General features: G+C 27.7%; 2 protein-coding genes across 6 annotated transcripts in view; both read right to left on the reverse strand.

Annotated features, from left to right (window-relative positions):
* The window catches only part of LOC145191419 (phosphatidylinositol 3,4,5-trisphosphate 5-phosphatase 2A-like), a 401,680-nt gene that overhangs the window by 226,553 nt on the left and 160,589 nt on the right, over positions 1–14,538 (reverse strand). The window lies entirely within an intron of this gene.
* On the reverse strand, positions 9,182–13,629 carry LOC149882075 (ATP-dependent DNA helicase PIF1-like). Its single transcript, XM_090066786.1, has one exon. The coding sequence runs from the start codon at positions 10,643–10,645 to the stop codon at positions 9,392–9,394; it is 1,254 nt and encodes a 417-aa protein (XP_089922912.1). The 5' UTR covers positions 10,646–13,629; the 3' UTR covers positions 9,182–9,391.

Consider the following 14,538-nt stretch of genomic DNA (forward strand, 5'->3'; position numbering starts at 1 on the left):
TTTGTTATTTTTACTACCTAAAGATTTTATTTCACTAACAATGTCATATTTCATAGATAAGGTAAAAGGGTTTGTTTCGGTTGTCAAATAATTTTCATTCCGATACAAATATAAAACGGTATAATTTCCATTAAATTTTTCCATCGGTTCGTAAATATAGAGTAAAACGTTTCTTAAAGGTAAACTGCTATCCCAATGAGTAATAATGTTATTATTATTGTCCACTTGATAAAAGTAATCGTTTTGAAAGTTCTTACATTCAAAAGTTAATTTTGATATGTCATTTTTGGTTAATATTCCTTTATATTGATTTTTCCACGTATAATATAAATCTGTATAATTCTCCGTTTTCTTAGGTATGTAGGCTGTGGTATATAGCGATACGGTTTTTTCGTTGGAGTAGGTAGGTTTTATTTGATCGTTGTAAATATGAGCAAAATTATGATCGTATAAATCGTAGACTAACCCTCCAAAAGAAGGCGGACTAATCACTGCGTTATACAGGTTCTCATTGACATTGGTATTTATAACGTCTGTTGATGGAAAAAAATAATTTTGTTTTTGATAATAAAAAAGTTGCACATTTTCATGATATTGATTTTTTTCTATTCCAAAAAACGGTAATTTAAACATAGATTGGTCCGTATTCGCAACGTTAATATCTTTATAAACATCAACAGGTGTATTGGTCATATGTTTAAATTTTTGTTGAGTAGAACCGTATATAACCACATTTTTTATATACACTCCATTATTGTCATGCCAAGGATCACCAAAATAACATTTCATGTTTGGAAAACCGGAGCTATGTGCTGTAGCAAGAGTAGTTTTATATCCGGCGACATTAATATTGACGGTATAATTTGTACCAATTTTTACTTTTTCGTAGTAAAAAGTATAATATTGGTTAAAATTAATATTTAAACTGCTAGGATTCCAATATAAATCAACAAAATATAAACTATTGCTATTTGGGTTTACCCACACCCCAGGGACTCTCATTGAATCCGTACTAGTCGTGAAATGACATAGGTTTATATAATTACTATGTTGTCGTGTAACCATAAATTCAAAATATATAAAAAATTCGTCGCTCAATAGAGGTAAAGTTCCAATGAGATTATTATTGTTACATAATATATTTACATTTTTAGGTGAAAATATTTTGTTTTCTGTAGAATTAAAACGACATAAATTTTGTCTAGCGTGAGATAAAAAGGATAAATTTTTTAATTGAATAAATTGATTCAAATTTGAATTTCCAATATATACCTTGATGTTGGAGTAAGTAGTATTATTTATACTTCTTCTAAATACATTACCTTTACTTTCAATAGAAGCTGTAATATAATATTGATTATCACTCCAATTAAATTGCCTACTTAAGGTAAAGGTATACCAAGTATTCAATGATACATTAAACAAATTGCTATCCATCTCCGGAGTTTTCAGATAAAAGTTTGTAGTGTTATTGGGTAAGTATAAAGATAAAATAGTAGAATCATTTGATGTTAATGAAAAAATAGTACCATATCTGGGATTTAAGGCTATTAATCGATATTGAAATGAAATAGAATATTCAGCTGATAATAACGGAATTTCACCAATGAACATATCTGGTAAAGGAATAAATATCTCATCAGTTAAACTATAAATATGATTTGAATTTTCCGTAACAAAAATACGTTTGGGAGAATTGTTATTGATATAACTGGAACTATTATTAGATGGCATAGCTTGATTTATTATTCTTGGTATTTGAAGTTGATAGGTAGGAAACATAATTTCTTTTTGTTTAAACCAAGGTAGTGGTAGAGTGGTAATATTTAAACCGTTTAATGAAAATTCATAACTATATCCATTCCATGCGATGTTTGGAATAGGTAAAGTCATTTGATGCAATCCAAACAAAAAATCTTGCGGTCTAAAATATGGAAACATACTTGGACTTATAGGTTTTAAAAATTTGGTGTTATTTAAAAAATTGACTGTCTGAGTGTCTGTAAAAGAATATTTATTTTTTAAATAAACAAACAACAGTTCTTGTAGATAGGGAAATAATACATTGATTTTGTTTTCTATCCATGTAGAAGTCAATAAAAAATCTGTCACATTGTTGGCTCCAAAACAAGATTCATAAATAGAACACAAGAATAATTCCAAATTTTTAGGATTACTGTCGTCTAAAACTGTTTTAGGAGCGATATCATAACCAATGGATAATGTTGGATTGGTAAAATTTTGCATTTGAATAAACATTTTTGTTTGTTGATTAAAAAACACTTTTTTCATAAAATGAACCAATTGCCAAGGTAAAAATGTTTGTCTTTTGATGTTATCCACCCAATTATCAGTACCCAAATAATTTTGCAAAAAAATTTTCACGTTTGCGGTGAGGACTTCACCTTCACTAGATATAGTTTCAGGTTCTATTTTTATCACCATCATTGGAAATTTTCTAGAAGCTTTTAAATTTATATTTCGATCGGGATCAATGACATCTAATATGTTACTGTCTGTAGGGTTATTGTTGTGTTTAACATAAATAATAAAAGGTGTATTAATGATGGTTGATATACTGTTTGTAATCCATTGATTTAAATTATTCTTGGTTTGATACGTTACTCTTCCCCATTCATGTAAATTATTGTATAACGTATCGTTATTATTATAGGTAAAATGGATAAGCGGTGTAAAATCAAAAACGCTATGTTTTAAGGCTGTACTAAATAAATCAATGTTCGGAAAAAATCCAAAATGACTGACGGTCGATTCGCTCATTTCGTTTGTCACGCTTAGATTGAATTGAGGTAAAACATATTTTTGATTTAAATCGTCTGATTTAAAGTACCAAGCCCAGTTATTCACATTATTTTTTATATCCAATTGTAATTTATTTAAAAATGAATTTTGTTGATTGGAAACAAAATTCAATTCAAACAATTCGTTATTGTCATTATTATTAAATATTTGCGAAAAGACGTATTTATTTTGTTGATGAAACAACGAATCCATTGAAAGTTTAAACAAAGGAAGCAATTTTTCATTTTTAACATCACCTTTTGATAACATTTGAACAATATCTCCATAGGTGAGGTAATTGTTGGTCGTTTTGTTTACAAGGCGTACTTTTTTAGTTAACATACCATAATTTCCAAACAAAAAATCATTATTAAAAAAAGACAAACCGTTGAGAGTAGAGGTTAATTTTCCTGAATTGTTATTTAGGTCTTGCAATATATCAAAACTTTCCAACCCGTTTTCAGTCCATAAATTATTGTACAGTGTTTCATTTCTAGAATCCAATACCACCGATTCTGTTATTAAATTAAATTCAATAAATTGCGATAATATATTAGTGTCGTAATTGTTATGATAGATATTATCATCATTAAATTGTTGAATACTGTCTACCAGTGTTTGTGGTTTAGGAGTTAAAGACACCATGTTGGTAGGTACATCCATAGAAGCTAAATGAATCACTGAATTAGGTTGAAATTTAACAGCTTCCCCATTTTTGGAAACCAAAGGTAAAGAGAATAAATTAAAAATGTTATTATTTAATGGAGTCTCGTTTCCATTAGCTTTAATTTCTGGATAAAAATAAACATATTGAAAAAATTTATCCGTTAAAATATCATCTAAAAACAATTCGTTGTTCATGTTTCTATTTTCGATAAAAAATGAGTTTTATAATGAACAGGGTTTTGATAATAAACGTTTGATTCTTTTTCGTTTAACGGTAATAAATCTTCTCGACGTACCCAAATATTTTCTTGACCGTCTTTAATTAAGTATTTGTAAATAGGCGCGTAATCGTTTGCCACAATATTTTTTCGTTTTTTTATTTTTATAATGGTTACTTTTTTATCCGTATCCCAATAGGGTAATTGTCTTGTAGAAGACTTACTAAACAACTCTGAAGCGACTGGTTTAAATCGTCGTAAATAACAATTCATGCCTACTTTTAAGGGTTTATACGGTTTTAATTTATAATTTTTGCTTTCTTTTTCAATTCGAGAAATGTTGTTGCTGTTAAAATTATTTTTTCTTTTAGCTGAAAAAGAATATCTATCCAACATCCTTAAAGCTTCAGCGTCCATAGAGTTACCATCTAAATCGTTAGCGTTTAGACCGTTTTGTTTAATTTTTTCGTTAAAAAAAGTTTCCATTTCCGATAAATAAAAATCCCAATTTTTTTCTTTTAATTTGTTATTATTTTGTTGCCATTTTCGAAGGTACATTTTCAGTCGTCCAATGACACTTTCAGCTAAATAAGCTTTTCCGTAATTTTTAGATTTATAATGAACAATGTTATTTTCTTTACACCATATCTTAAAAGCTTTATTAAAAAATTCACCACCTCCGTCTGTTTGAAGATAAATGGGATTGTTTTTATCTATATCGATAGCCTGAAATAAAATATCAAAAGCGTTTAATGTCGCCGTTTCGTTTTTTAATTTCATAGCTGTTAAATAAATTTTTCCACTTACACCGTCGACTAAAACCAAACAATATTTTGGTCTATATTTCATTTGATCTTTATTAAAAGAACGCATGTCAGCTATATCAGCTTGAAAATAAGTTTTTGGGTCAGTATATCGTGTTCGATGTGTCTCGTAAGAGTATGGTTTTCTAGGAGCTTGTTTTTTATCTAAAACGTCAACTTGAGATGTCGATATTTTTTCATCTGTAGTTTGACTCCATTCTTTTATCATTAATTTAATGTTAGGATAATTTAATGTTTTATTGATAAATTCCAATTGAGACCATAAAATTTTATCATCGTTGTTTTTTCTTTTGTTATGGTATAAAGAAATGAGTTTTAAAATTTTAGATTTGGATTTAACACCAAATAAAACACTTTTTTCATTTTGAGAATATTTTTCAATTAAAACATCAATATCGTTTTTTAAACCATTCATTTCTTTCGTTTATTTTTCTTTTTCTTTTTTTTAGGTGTACTAGTTTGAACTACGTTTTTTAATAATGAAGTGGACAAATTTAAGGGGTTAAATGAAGTACTCGGTTGATTAAATGAATCTGTCGATAAAGATTGATCACCCCTGTTGTTTTTGTTACTGTCATCGCTTATTCTTGTAAATTCGTTTAAATCAAAAGTGGAATCCACTTCTTCTTTGATATCGTCTGGTTTAATTTCTGGAGTATCTACAAGATTCATTAGTTTAGTCGGAGTTAACACTTCGTTAGCTCTTTTTCTTGTTTTGATCACATTGGGTATTGGTACTTTATAACCGTCAGGATAAGAATTGCCTTTGAATAAATTTTGAATAAAATAGTGAACATCCTTTTCTGTGGATTCAAAAAGAAATATAGCTTGATAATTATTAAAAATGTTTTGTAAATTTTTTATGTTTCCGCTATAAATTGTTTTTATAATCATGAAAAGTTCCAAATTTGATTTTAATCGAAGGTAATCTTCGTCTACGTCATAATTAAAATCTAATATTTCAAATATTTTTGTTTGTGTTGGAGTATTATTAATCACAGTTATAATGTCTACCCATATTTTTTTAGAGTCGTCTTCTGACAACAGAGGTAACTGTCCAGATGAAAAAAAAGCTTGAGCTACTATTCGCAACATGATTTCGCCCACATTAAAACTGTTTTCTAAAACAGCAGCGTCATAATCTCTTTGTAATAAATTCAGAAAATCACTATCTACAACAAAGTGTCTATATTTTTCAATGTATTCATTCATATAATCGTTATGTTTGGTAAATAACTGAGCCCATTGCATGAGGTTTTTTTTCAAGGGTTCTTTGCTATAAATTTTGATCCATGCGCTTACTCTTTCGCTATGACTTTCTTCCACATCTAAAGTGTTAGATAAAAAACTTTCTGTTTGAAGTAAAGAACTATTGGTAGCTACAGCTAAGTCGTTAGCTGTAGCAGTTGCTAATTTGTTGGTGTTTCTGAATTTGACGTTTGCTTTTAAAATATAGTTCCAATATTTGGCAAAAGTTAAAAATTGCACTTGTTCTTTATCGGCTAAAATATAATTTTGATGAAATTTTAGAGAATCGGTAATTAATTTAAAAAAATTATCAGCATGATTCATAAACAACGTATCTCCTTCTATCACTTCAAAATTAGTATTGGTGACATTAAGAACCACATCTTCCAAGTTTTCGTTGACGTCAATGACTTTGTTGTCATAGACGATGCAAATTTTAGCAAATCTCAAGTTATTGGGAGCTTGTTTAAATTGAAATACTTTCAAAACAAAATTCAATTGACCCATATGACGACTAGTCGTTCTATCACACATGGATTCTATAAAATATTTCAAACTATAATTTTCATTTACTTTTGGATAATAGGATAACGTTTTTTGCAACCATGTTTTATTGACCTTATCATACACTTTTAAAAAATCAATGATGGGATGAATAACATAACTGACTTTATTTTCGACTTGAATGTTGGACCTTAATTGGGATGAATAAATGGACAATAAATTTCCATACTGGGATGGCTCACCTGTGGTTGGGTTATTCATTTGATAATCTTTGCTGCTTCTGAATCGCATTAAGGCTTCATTGGTATTTCTTTGGTTTACATCGCTGTTAAATTCATCTGTTTTATTAGCTTGTATAATTTGTCGAAAAGCGTGCACATCATGATTTACGTTTTGATAGAGATTATATTGATTTTCAGGTAGTAAAGTAGAATCTACATCTCCTTCCAAAACTGTTTGTAAACTGAAGGTTTTTTGTAATTCGTTTTGAAAACTTAATTCAGCATTGATGCTATGTTGTGTTTGTTCGCTAGCTTCATCCATCAACAATAACGATTTTGGTAACAAATCTTCATTACCAAAATTGAAACCTGGGTTTCTGTCAGAATTGATTTGTTCTCCTTCTGTCTGACCAGATTGAAATTGATCAATTTCTTTAAGCAATTTAGCGTCGCTAAGCGCATTTTTTTTAAGCAAAAAATACAAATCTGAAATTGTTTTTTTATAATTACTACTTTTAAACATTTTCGTTTATAATTAAATCAACATCGCAATACAAATGATCATAAGATTGTCTTAATAAAGTAGTAATAGTTTTTGTTCTTTGTTGACTATTAAAATGGACCAATTTGTTTGCATAAAAGTTAATAGTTTCGTGAAACTGTTTAAAGCTATTAGAATTAAAGTAATCCACCAAAACATTCAAGTTATTTTGAACAAATAATGTGATAAAGGCGTTTTTGTTTTTTAACGTTTGTTTTTGAACTAGCAATTTTCCATTTTCGTTGTATTCGGGTAACGGATATAAATATTCCCTTATAAACACTTTTAAATCATAACAAACGTTATCTCTGTACGATTGTTGAATTTGTATTCTTTCAATGTCTGTCAATAATTCACATTTTAACATCTTAATGACGTTAAATTTTTCACAAATTTCTCTTACCCAGCAAATAATTTCTTGTTGGGCTACATTTTTTCGTCTATTCACTTTGGGTGTATAAATTTTAGTTCTCACGTCCATTCTTTCTCTTCTATCTTTTCGAGCTTTTTTTTCAGCTTTTTTAGAAAGCTCTTCCAAAGTTTCGTATTCTAAAGCTTTTTCATTGGCTTCTATAAAAAATTGATTCCAATCCTCTTCAATAATCGTTGTCATCTTCGCTCACCGATTCAAAATCGCTTTCTTCGCTTTCTGAATTGGCAACACCGTATCGTCTTTTTAATTCCAATTTTTTTAACAACTGTTGAGCTTTTTCCTTGACCTTGTCTTTTTTAAAATGAGGTTCTTTTTTAATTTTTTTTTCATTTATATCTTTTTCTTGCTTACTTGTCTCGCTTATCTGATTAGAGACCGTTTTTAAAAAATAGCCGTTTTTTAAATGGGGTGACTTTACATAATCGAATTCTTGAAAACGGATGATGGGTTTGCTGACGCTCATTTGATCGTAATCGTAATCAATCACTCCGTATGCATCCACCGGTATGTAGACTTTTTGAGTCATTTCATTTAAATGACTTCTTAATCGAGCGTGAGAAACACTCTTTTTAAAAAATGCCACATGACTTTTTTTATTAGAAGTAATATTGACTATTAAATCAGAAACGGGATGTTTATTTTTTTTATCTGAAGGGAATTCAGATTTAAATAGTCTTTCTACTTCTATAGAATTGTCAAACGTAATGACACATTTATAATGCGATAATAAATTTGACCAATTTTGAGAATGCCTTATCGGTAACGTGTGAAAAATAGTTAAACTACTGGTGGCACTATGAGTTCCACTAGCACATAAATTATTATATTGTGAACTTTTTATACAATCAGGACCAATATCGTCTAATATTATTACTGTTTTAATCATTCGTTCATCGCTATTTTGTATGCCAAACCTTTCTTGTGAAAAGCTGACTACTCTTTGAATATATTGATCTAATTCTTGTACATTGTTCACTACCAAGTATAAGAAAGCCTGTAATTTGTTTTTTTTAAAGTTGATAATTTGTTGCCATGTTTGAATTTGATGTTCACTTGGTTCTCTTCTTTGTAAAATAAAAACCATTTCAGCGTGAGGATATTTTCCTAATTTCAATAAATCTCTTGATAAAGAAGATTTACCAATTCCAGTAGGACCTACAATAATAGTATTTTCAGGTAAAGAATCGACTTGGCTATTAAAAATGTGATGCTTGACTGGATTAACATTTTGTTCATTTTGTTCATTTTCCGTTTGATTTCCTCTTATATGGTATCCTGAAAATCCTTTTTCTTTTAAATAATCTCCAATATCTTGTTCTTCTTTATCGCTCAGTTTTATTTTTTTAACTTCAACACTCATGTTACTGACTTAAAGAGCTTATTAAATTTAAAGCTAACGGTAGAAATTGTAGAAAACCGCCTCTTTTGATTCTTTTATTTTTTATTCGTCGATGAAAGGTTTTATACCTTTTTGATTTTTTAGCTTTTTTATAAACTGTTCTTTTTTTCATTGTTACATGATCAAATCAATTTCCAATTAATTTAACATCAAAACTTGTTATTATATATATGAATATGATTTACATTTTTACGTGTCAAATTATGTATTTACACCTTTTTATTTTTAATAAATTACAAAAACATTTTTATAAAATCTCCTACTATCGGAATTTTTCCAACCGTATTGTGAATTGCTGGAACTGTAGCAATAATACCTTTTCCTCTTTTTCTTAACTTATTTTTTTAAACTAACATTGTTTTTAATCGTGCTTGTCGTTTCCATTTTTTAATTAATTGTTTTTTATTTTTTTTCCAATACATTTTACCTGCAGCACACATCTTTCACTAATAAAACTACAAAAAAATACAACTCATTATATGCAACACCATTTTTATTGATAAAAAAAAGACTATAGCTTTAAAACAAAAAGAAATTATTCAACTTCAGTATATTTTCGTTTTAATCCGTTACTTTGTTTTTCAATAGCGTCATAAAATTGTTGAACTTCAAATCGCACTTTAATCGCTTGAAGATTTTTTCGAATGCTTTCTTTTTTTCCAAAAAGTTTCAATTGTTTTAAATTACAAACTCGACTTAAACCCACATAAATTAATCCTGAAGTAAATTCTTTATCGTCTAATTTTATATACAATCCCTCACAGGTTAAACCCTGACATTTGTGAACAGTCAAGGCGAAAGCTAAAACAATAGGATATCCGCTTCTTTTGGAGACCACTTTGTTTTTAAGCCTTATTTCCTCTTCGTATTTTTTTAATGGATAAACAAAAGAATCTTCTCTTATAAATAAGGGATTACCATCGTGACTTAATTGAAATGTACCACGAGTACCATTGACTAAATTAAGACTGACGTCTATATTTTTGATTAACATAATGTTGGCTTTTTCTTTGACTTTTATCATTTCAGGAATAGCAAATTCTTTTTCATAGACTTTGTTAGTCGTAGTACTATGGTATTCGATGACATTGCCTTTTATTTCATTTAATTTTTCTTCGTTGTACTTTTGAACTTGAGCGCGAGTAAAAAAACATCTTAACCACAAAGGATGATCTGTATAATTTTCAACATGATTTTCTAACAATAAATTAATATCATCCTCTGTCAACTGAGCTTTTCTTAATCTTTGTAATAAATGAAAGTAATTTAAATCTTCTTTTTGACGAAAACTTTGTGACAGTATTACATTTTTAAATTGACAGCGCGTCCAAACGGTAGACGTAAAACAAAAGTTACCTTTGACTGGTGGAAGTTGATAAAAATCACCTGATACAATAAGTTGAATACCGCCAAAGACTTTCATATTTCCTCTTAATTTTTGAGCTATTTGATGCAGTAAATCAAAAAAATCAGCGTCTAACATGGATATCTCATCGATAATTAAAACATCTACTTCCTTCCAAAGTTCTCTTTCCTCCGTCTTCATATACTTTATAATCTGAACGATATCCATAGTGCTTTTATAACCCGCAAATTTATGAACAGTGATTCCCTCAATATTTTGAGCTGCTACACCTGTTGAAGCTGTCATTTGTATCGTTTTTTTGTCTTTGTGTCTTTGGTATATTTCTTTTAACATGTGCGTTTTACCGCATCCACCACTACCAGACAAAAAAACATTGTGTCCCATGTTCACATGTTGTAAAAATTCATATTGTTCTTGATTCATTATTATTAACTAAAATGTAATTCAAATTTATGGAATAAAAATCATTTTACAAGTAATCATGACAACCGTTATTTTTCAAGCATAAAATTTAACTCACAGCTGATTTTATTTTTATGTATGTTGACGCTTTCAGTTATTTTCTTTTCACTCATTTTTTATTTTTTACTAAAAAATACATCTTCGTTTTTTAGAAAAAACAAGAATTTAATTTAAAATGAAGAGATAAACATTTTTTACGTAAACAAACCATCTTGTCGCAATTCGTACAGAAAATTTTTACATGACCATTATTCCTATGGTGACACATTTTACAAAAAACATCATAATACGTTTTCACTTTTTCTTCATTATCCACAACACAAGGAATCCGCATTAATTTTACAAAACAAAATTTGCAATAACTTTGAATCAGTTGGTTTTCAAAAAACAAATTACTGCATTTGCTACACTTGAACAATTCACCCATATTTCCTTTTTTATTAATGTATAAATTTTATTTTTAAAAAATAAAAAATGTTTATTAAAACGTAACAAATGATAGTTAAAAAATGTTATTCACGAGAACATAAATTAACATGTATATTATAATATACAAAGCCAGCATTAACAAAAAATAATTTATTGCTTTTTCTGAAATATCCAGATAGTCTTTTTTTTTAAATGATTAATGATATGAACGTTTATAACCACGCTTTGCTGTTCTTTTTTTTCATCTTTTAAACTTTCAAAGAAAGTTTTGATCCATTCCTGAACTAACTTTTCTTCAAACGAATTAAATTTTTCTTCGTTGTTTTTGTTCATTTCCATTTTTTTTATTTATTACCTAAAAAAATTATTTATTAACAAATATTAATATTACATAACAAATTTTTTATTTATTTTTTATCATCATCTCATAAATCATAAATCGACGTTGTTCATTAGTTTCAATAAAGTCTTCTATTTCAAGCCTGGATATCGGAGAATCTTCTTTTAAAGTATATTTATTCATGTATTCTTCTTTAAGCACCTTTTTTAAAAAAAAATAAGTGTCTGAATTCAGTTCGATTTTATCCTCTGTTTTCTTGTTCTGTATTTCATCGTCTTTGCGGATGATATTATTGCTCATTGTTTTAGTTTTTTTCTAAAATAATTTTTTAAAAAAATAACAACATCATTACAAAAAATTTAAACTTTTATTTTTATTACAACGATACATTTTGTTGTCATTATTTTATAATAACCCTTTCATTTTTTCAAGCAATACACATGACGACTCTTTAGCGTAAAAAAAATAATCTTGATTTTCTTCCAAACATTTTTTTACAATTCCTCTAAATCTTTCACGATCTTTCACACCATTCAATGGATAACTTTTCTTAATAGTTTGAATATCCTCATCCATTATAAATTTAAATTCGCTTTTCAAATCGATTAAATATTCAGCGTTCATACAGACTGATTCGAAAAATAAATATCTTTCAAAATTGGTGTATACTACATGGCTGCCTTTATATTCCACCCAATATAAATCCATACCACATTTGAAATCGCCTGTTTCACCATTGATTTTTAACGTTAAATAATATGCCATTTTTTAATGTTTACTTGTCTATGAAATATAAAAAACGGATCATTTTTTTTATATAACCATATTCCTGTTTACAATAAGGGTAACAATAAAAACAATTGTCCAATACGCGTTTTAAAAAAGAACGTTTTTCTTCGCTACAGTCATATAAAGTTTTTATAAACCAACTTTTGTTATTGTTTAAACTATACAATCCAATTTCAATTTCATTATTAGGATTCAATTGCTCACAAATGTCATTTATATACTGAATCGTTAAGTTAAAATCTTCTTCAAAATTAAACGTAAAGAAATCCATCTCCCAATGTTGAATATATTTTATATTTTCTTCTTCGTATATAATAATTATCATCTAAAAAATACACTAAAACCTTGATAAAAAATAAAAATTATACTTGTAATAAATAAATTCCAATACAATTTTAAGATTGTCTTCTGTCGTATTTAAAATTTCCTCGTAAATTTGATACGCTAAAGAACTGTAAAATAAATTTGCCATTTGAATAGGGTGATTTCTATCCATACATTTATCATTAATTAAATTTTGCACATTCAACACATTTTCTGTAATTTTAGGATCCGCCAAACAAGATTTAATTAAATTAATTCTATGATGATTATTCAAAAAATGAGAAGCGGTATTTTCCAAAAACTGATCGGAAGCTATATTTTTCAAAGTGACATCTTTTAACCACCATTTGTAAGCTAAAAATTTTCTCAAAGCTCTAAACTTTAATTTCGCATATTCTTTTGATAATTTATCATGTTTTTTCAGTTCTTCGTAACATTGGCACATTTGTTCGTCTATGGACATAATTTTTTATAAATCTAAAAAAAGTAAATCTTATTTTTTATTGTTTAAAAAAGCATACATTTCTACAAATCGTGAAAAAGTATAATACGACAATTGTTGATTATCTGATAAAAGTTTATCTAAATAAAGTGGTATAATATATTTTAACACTTCCATCAATTGTTCTCCTAAAAATTCAGAAAAGTGATGTACATTTTCTTCTAAAAGTATTTGTTGATTAATATTTAAAACAGGTTGATTCATTTCTAATAAATCAAATTTTACTTTTTTATATTGTTTATTACCAGTGTGAAACCAAGCTAAAATATCTTCCGATTGACATTTGTTTAACCTATCAAACCAATTTTCAGTCAAATCAAAAAAATATTGTGTATGAACAAAATTTAACTCTTCGTCATAAAAAGTCGCAATGACTTTCATGTCTGTTATACTTGTCATTTTTATGAAATAAAAAATGTGTAAAAAATAATGACGCTTATATAATAAAATAAGTTTCATGTTTTGACATGTTTACTTTTCAACAAATGACATTTTAAAGTAAAATCTATACAATGATTAACAAAGGAATAGTAGTATTGTTCATCACATCCCAAGTCTAATTCTAATCCGAAATACGTTAGTTGCGTTTCCATTCTTACGCTGTTGCTCGCTCTAACGTAGTTTTTAATGTCTTCTCTTTCCATTGTCTTTAAAACGTACGTTATGATTTCTTCATTGACAAGACCGTTTAAATTTTCAAATAATATATTCACATTGACGTCTTTGTTTTTTAAACGGATAAGAAAATCAAACCTTTGATCACCGTCATATTTTCCGTTGAAGTAAAAAATGATCAGTTGTTTTTTAATTTCCAAATTGCTTTTTTCCAACTTCATTTTTTGTCTTTTTTTCTAAAAATTTTTTATAACTTGTAATATTTTTTAAAATAATGGCTCTCCTTTACACAAAAACTTCTTATTTTATTAACAGCTAACATTAAAGGAATGTAACACATTTGAGGTGATACGTTAACATTTTTAAATAAAACAAAACTTCGAAAAGTACAATCACATAATAAAAATTGATATTCTGCCAAATCTCCAATTTCTTTATATCTAAAAGAAAATTTTTCTTTAACATAATCATTGTAAAAGTACGTCACGATGATTTCTTTTTCGATTAGCGGATCCAAAATAGCCGGGTACAACATTAAATCAATGTCCAATTTATTTTCTAACAAACACTCAATGTGATGTACATTTTTTATCGTTTTACAAATGAAATTTGTCGCCTTGTCGCCTTTTTCTTCAAATGATACAGAAATTTCCAAATATAATTCATTCATTTTTTTATGTAATCTAAAAAACAACACTTTCCATTTATTTTTAACATAAAAAATACCATTCTAACATTGTCCATTCATATCATAGTGAATATGATGTTTTTTAACATGTTTTTTTTCACACTTTTTACAACATTTCATTTGACAAATAGGACATAAATAATATCCGTAAACTTTCTTTTTATAAT

This window comes from Hydra viridissima, unplaced genomic scaffold, assembly GCF_058129835.1.
Source record: "Hydra viridissima isolate aposymbiotic clone 2 unplaced genomic scaffold, HvirCarnegie_v1 scaffold_11, whole genome shotgun sequence".
Classification (NCBI taxonomy): domain Eukaryota; kingdom Metazoa; phylum Cnidaria; class Hydrozoa; order Anthoathecata; family Hydridae; genus Hydra; species Hydra viridissima.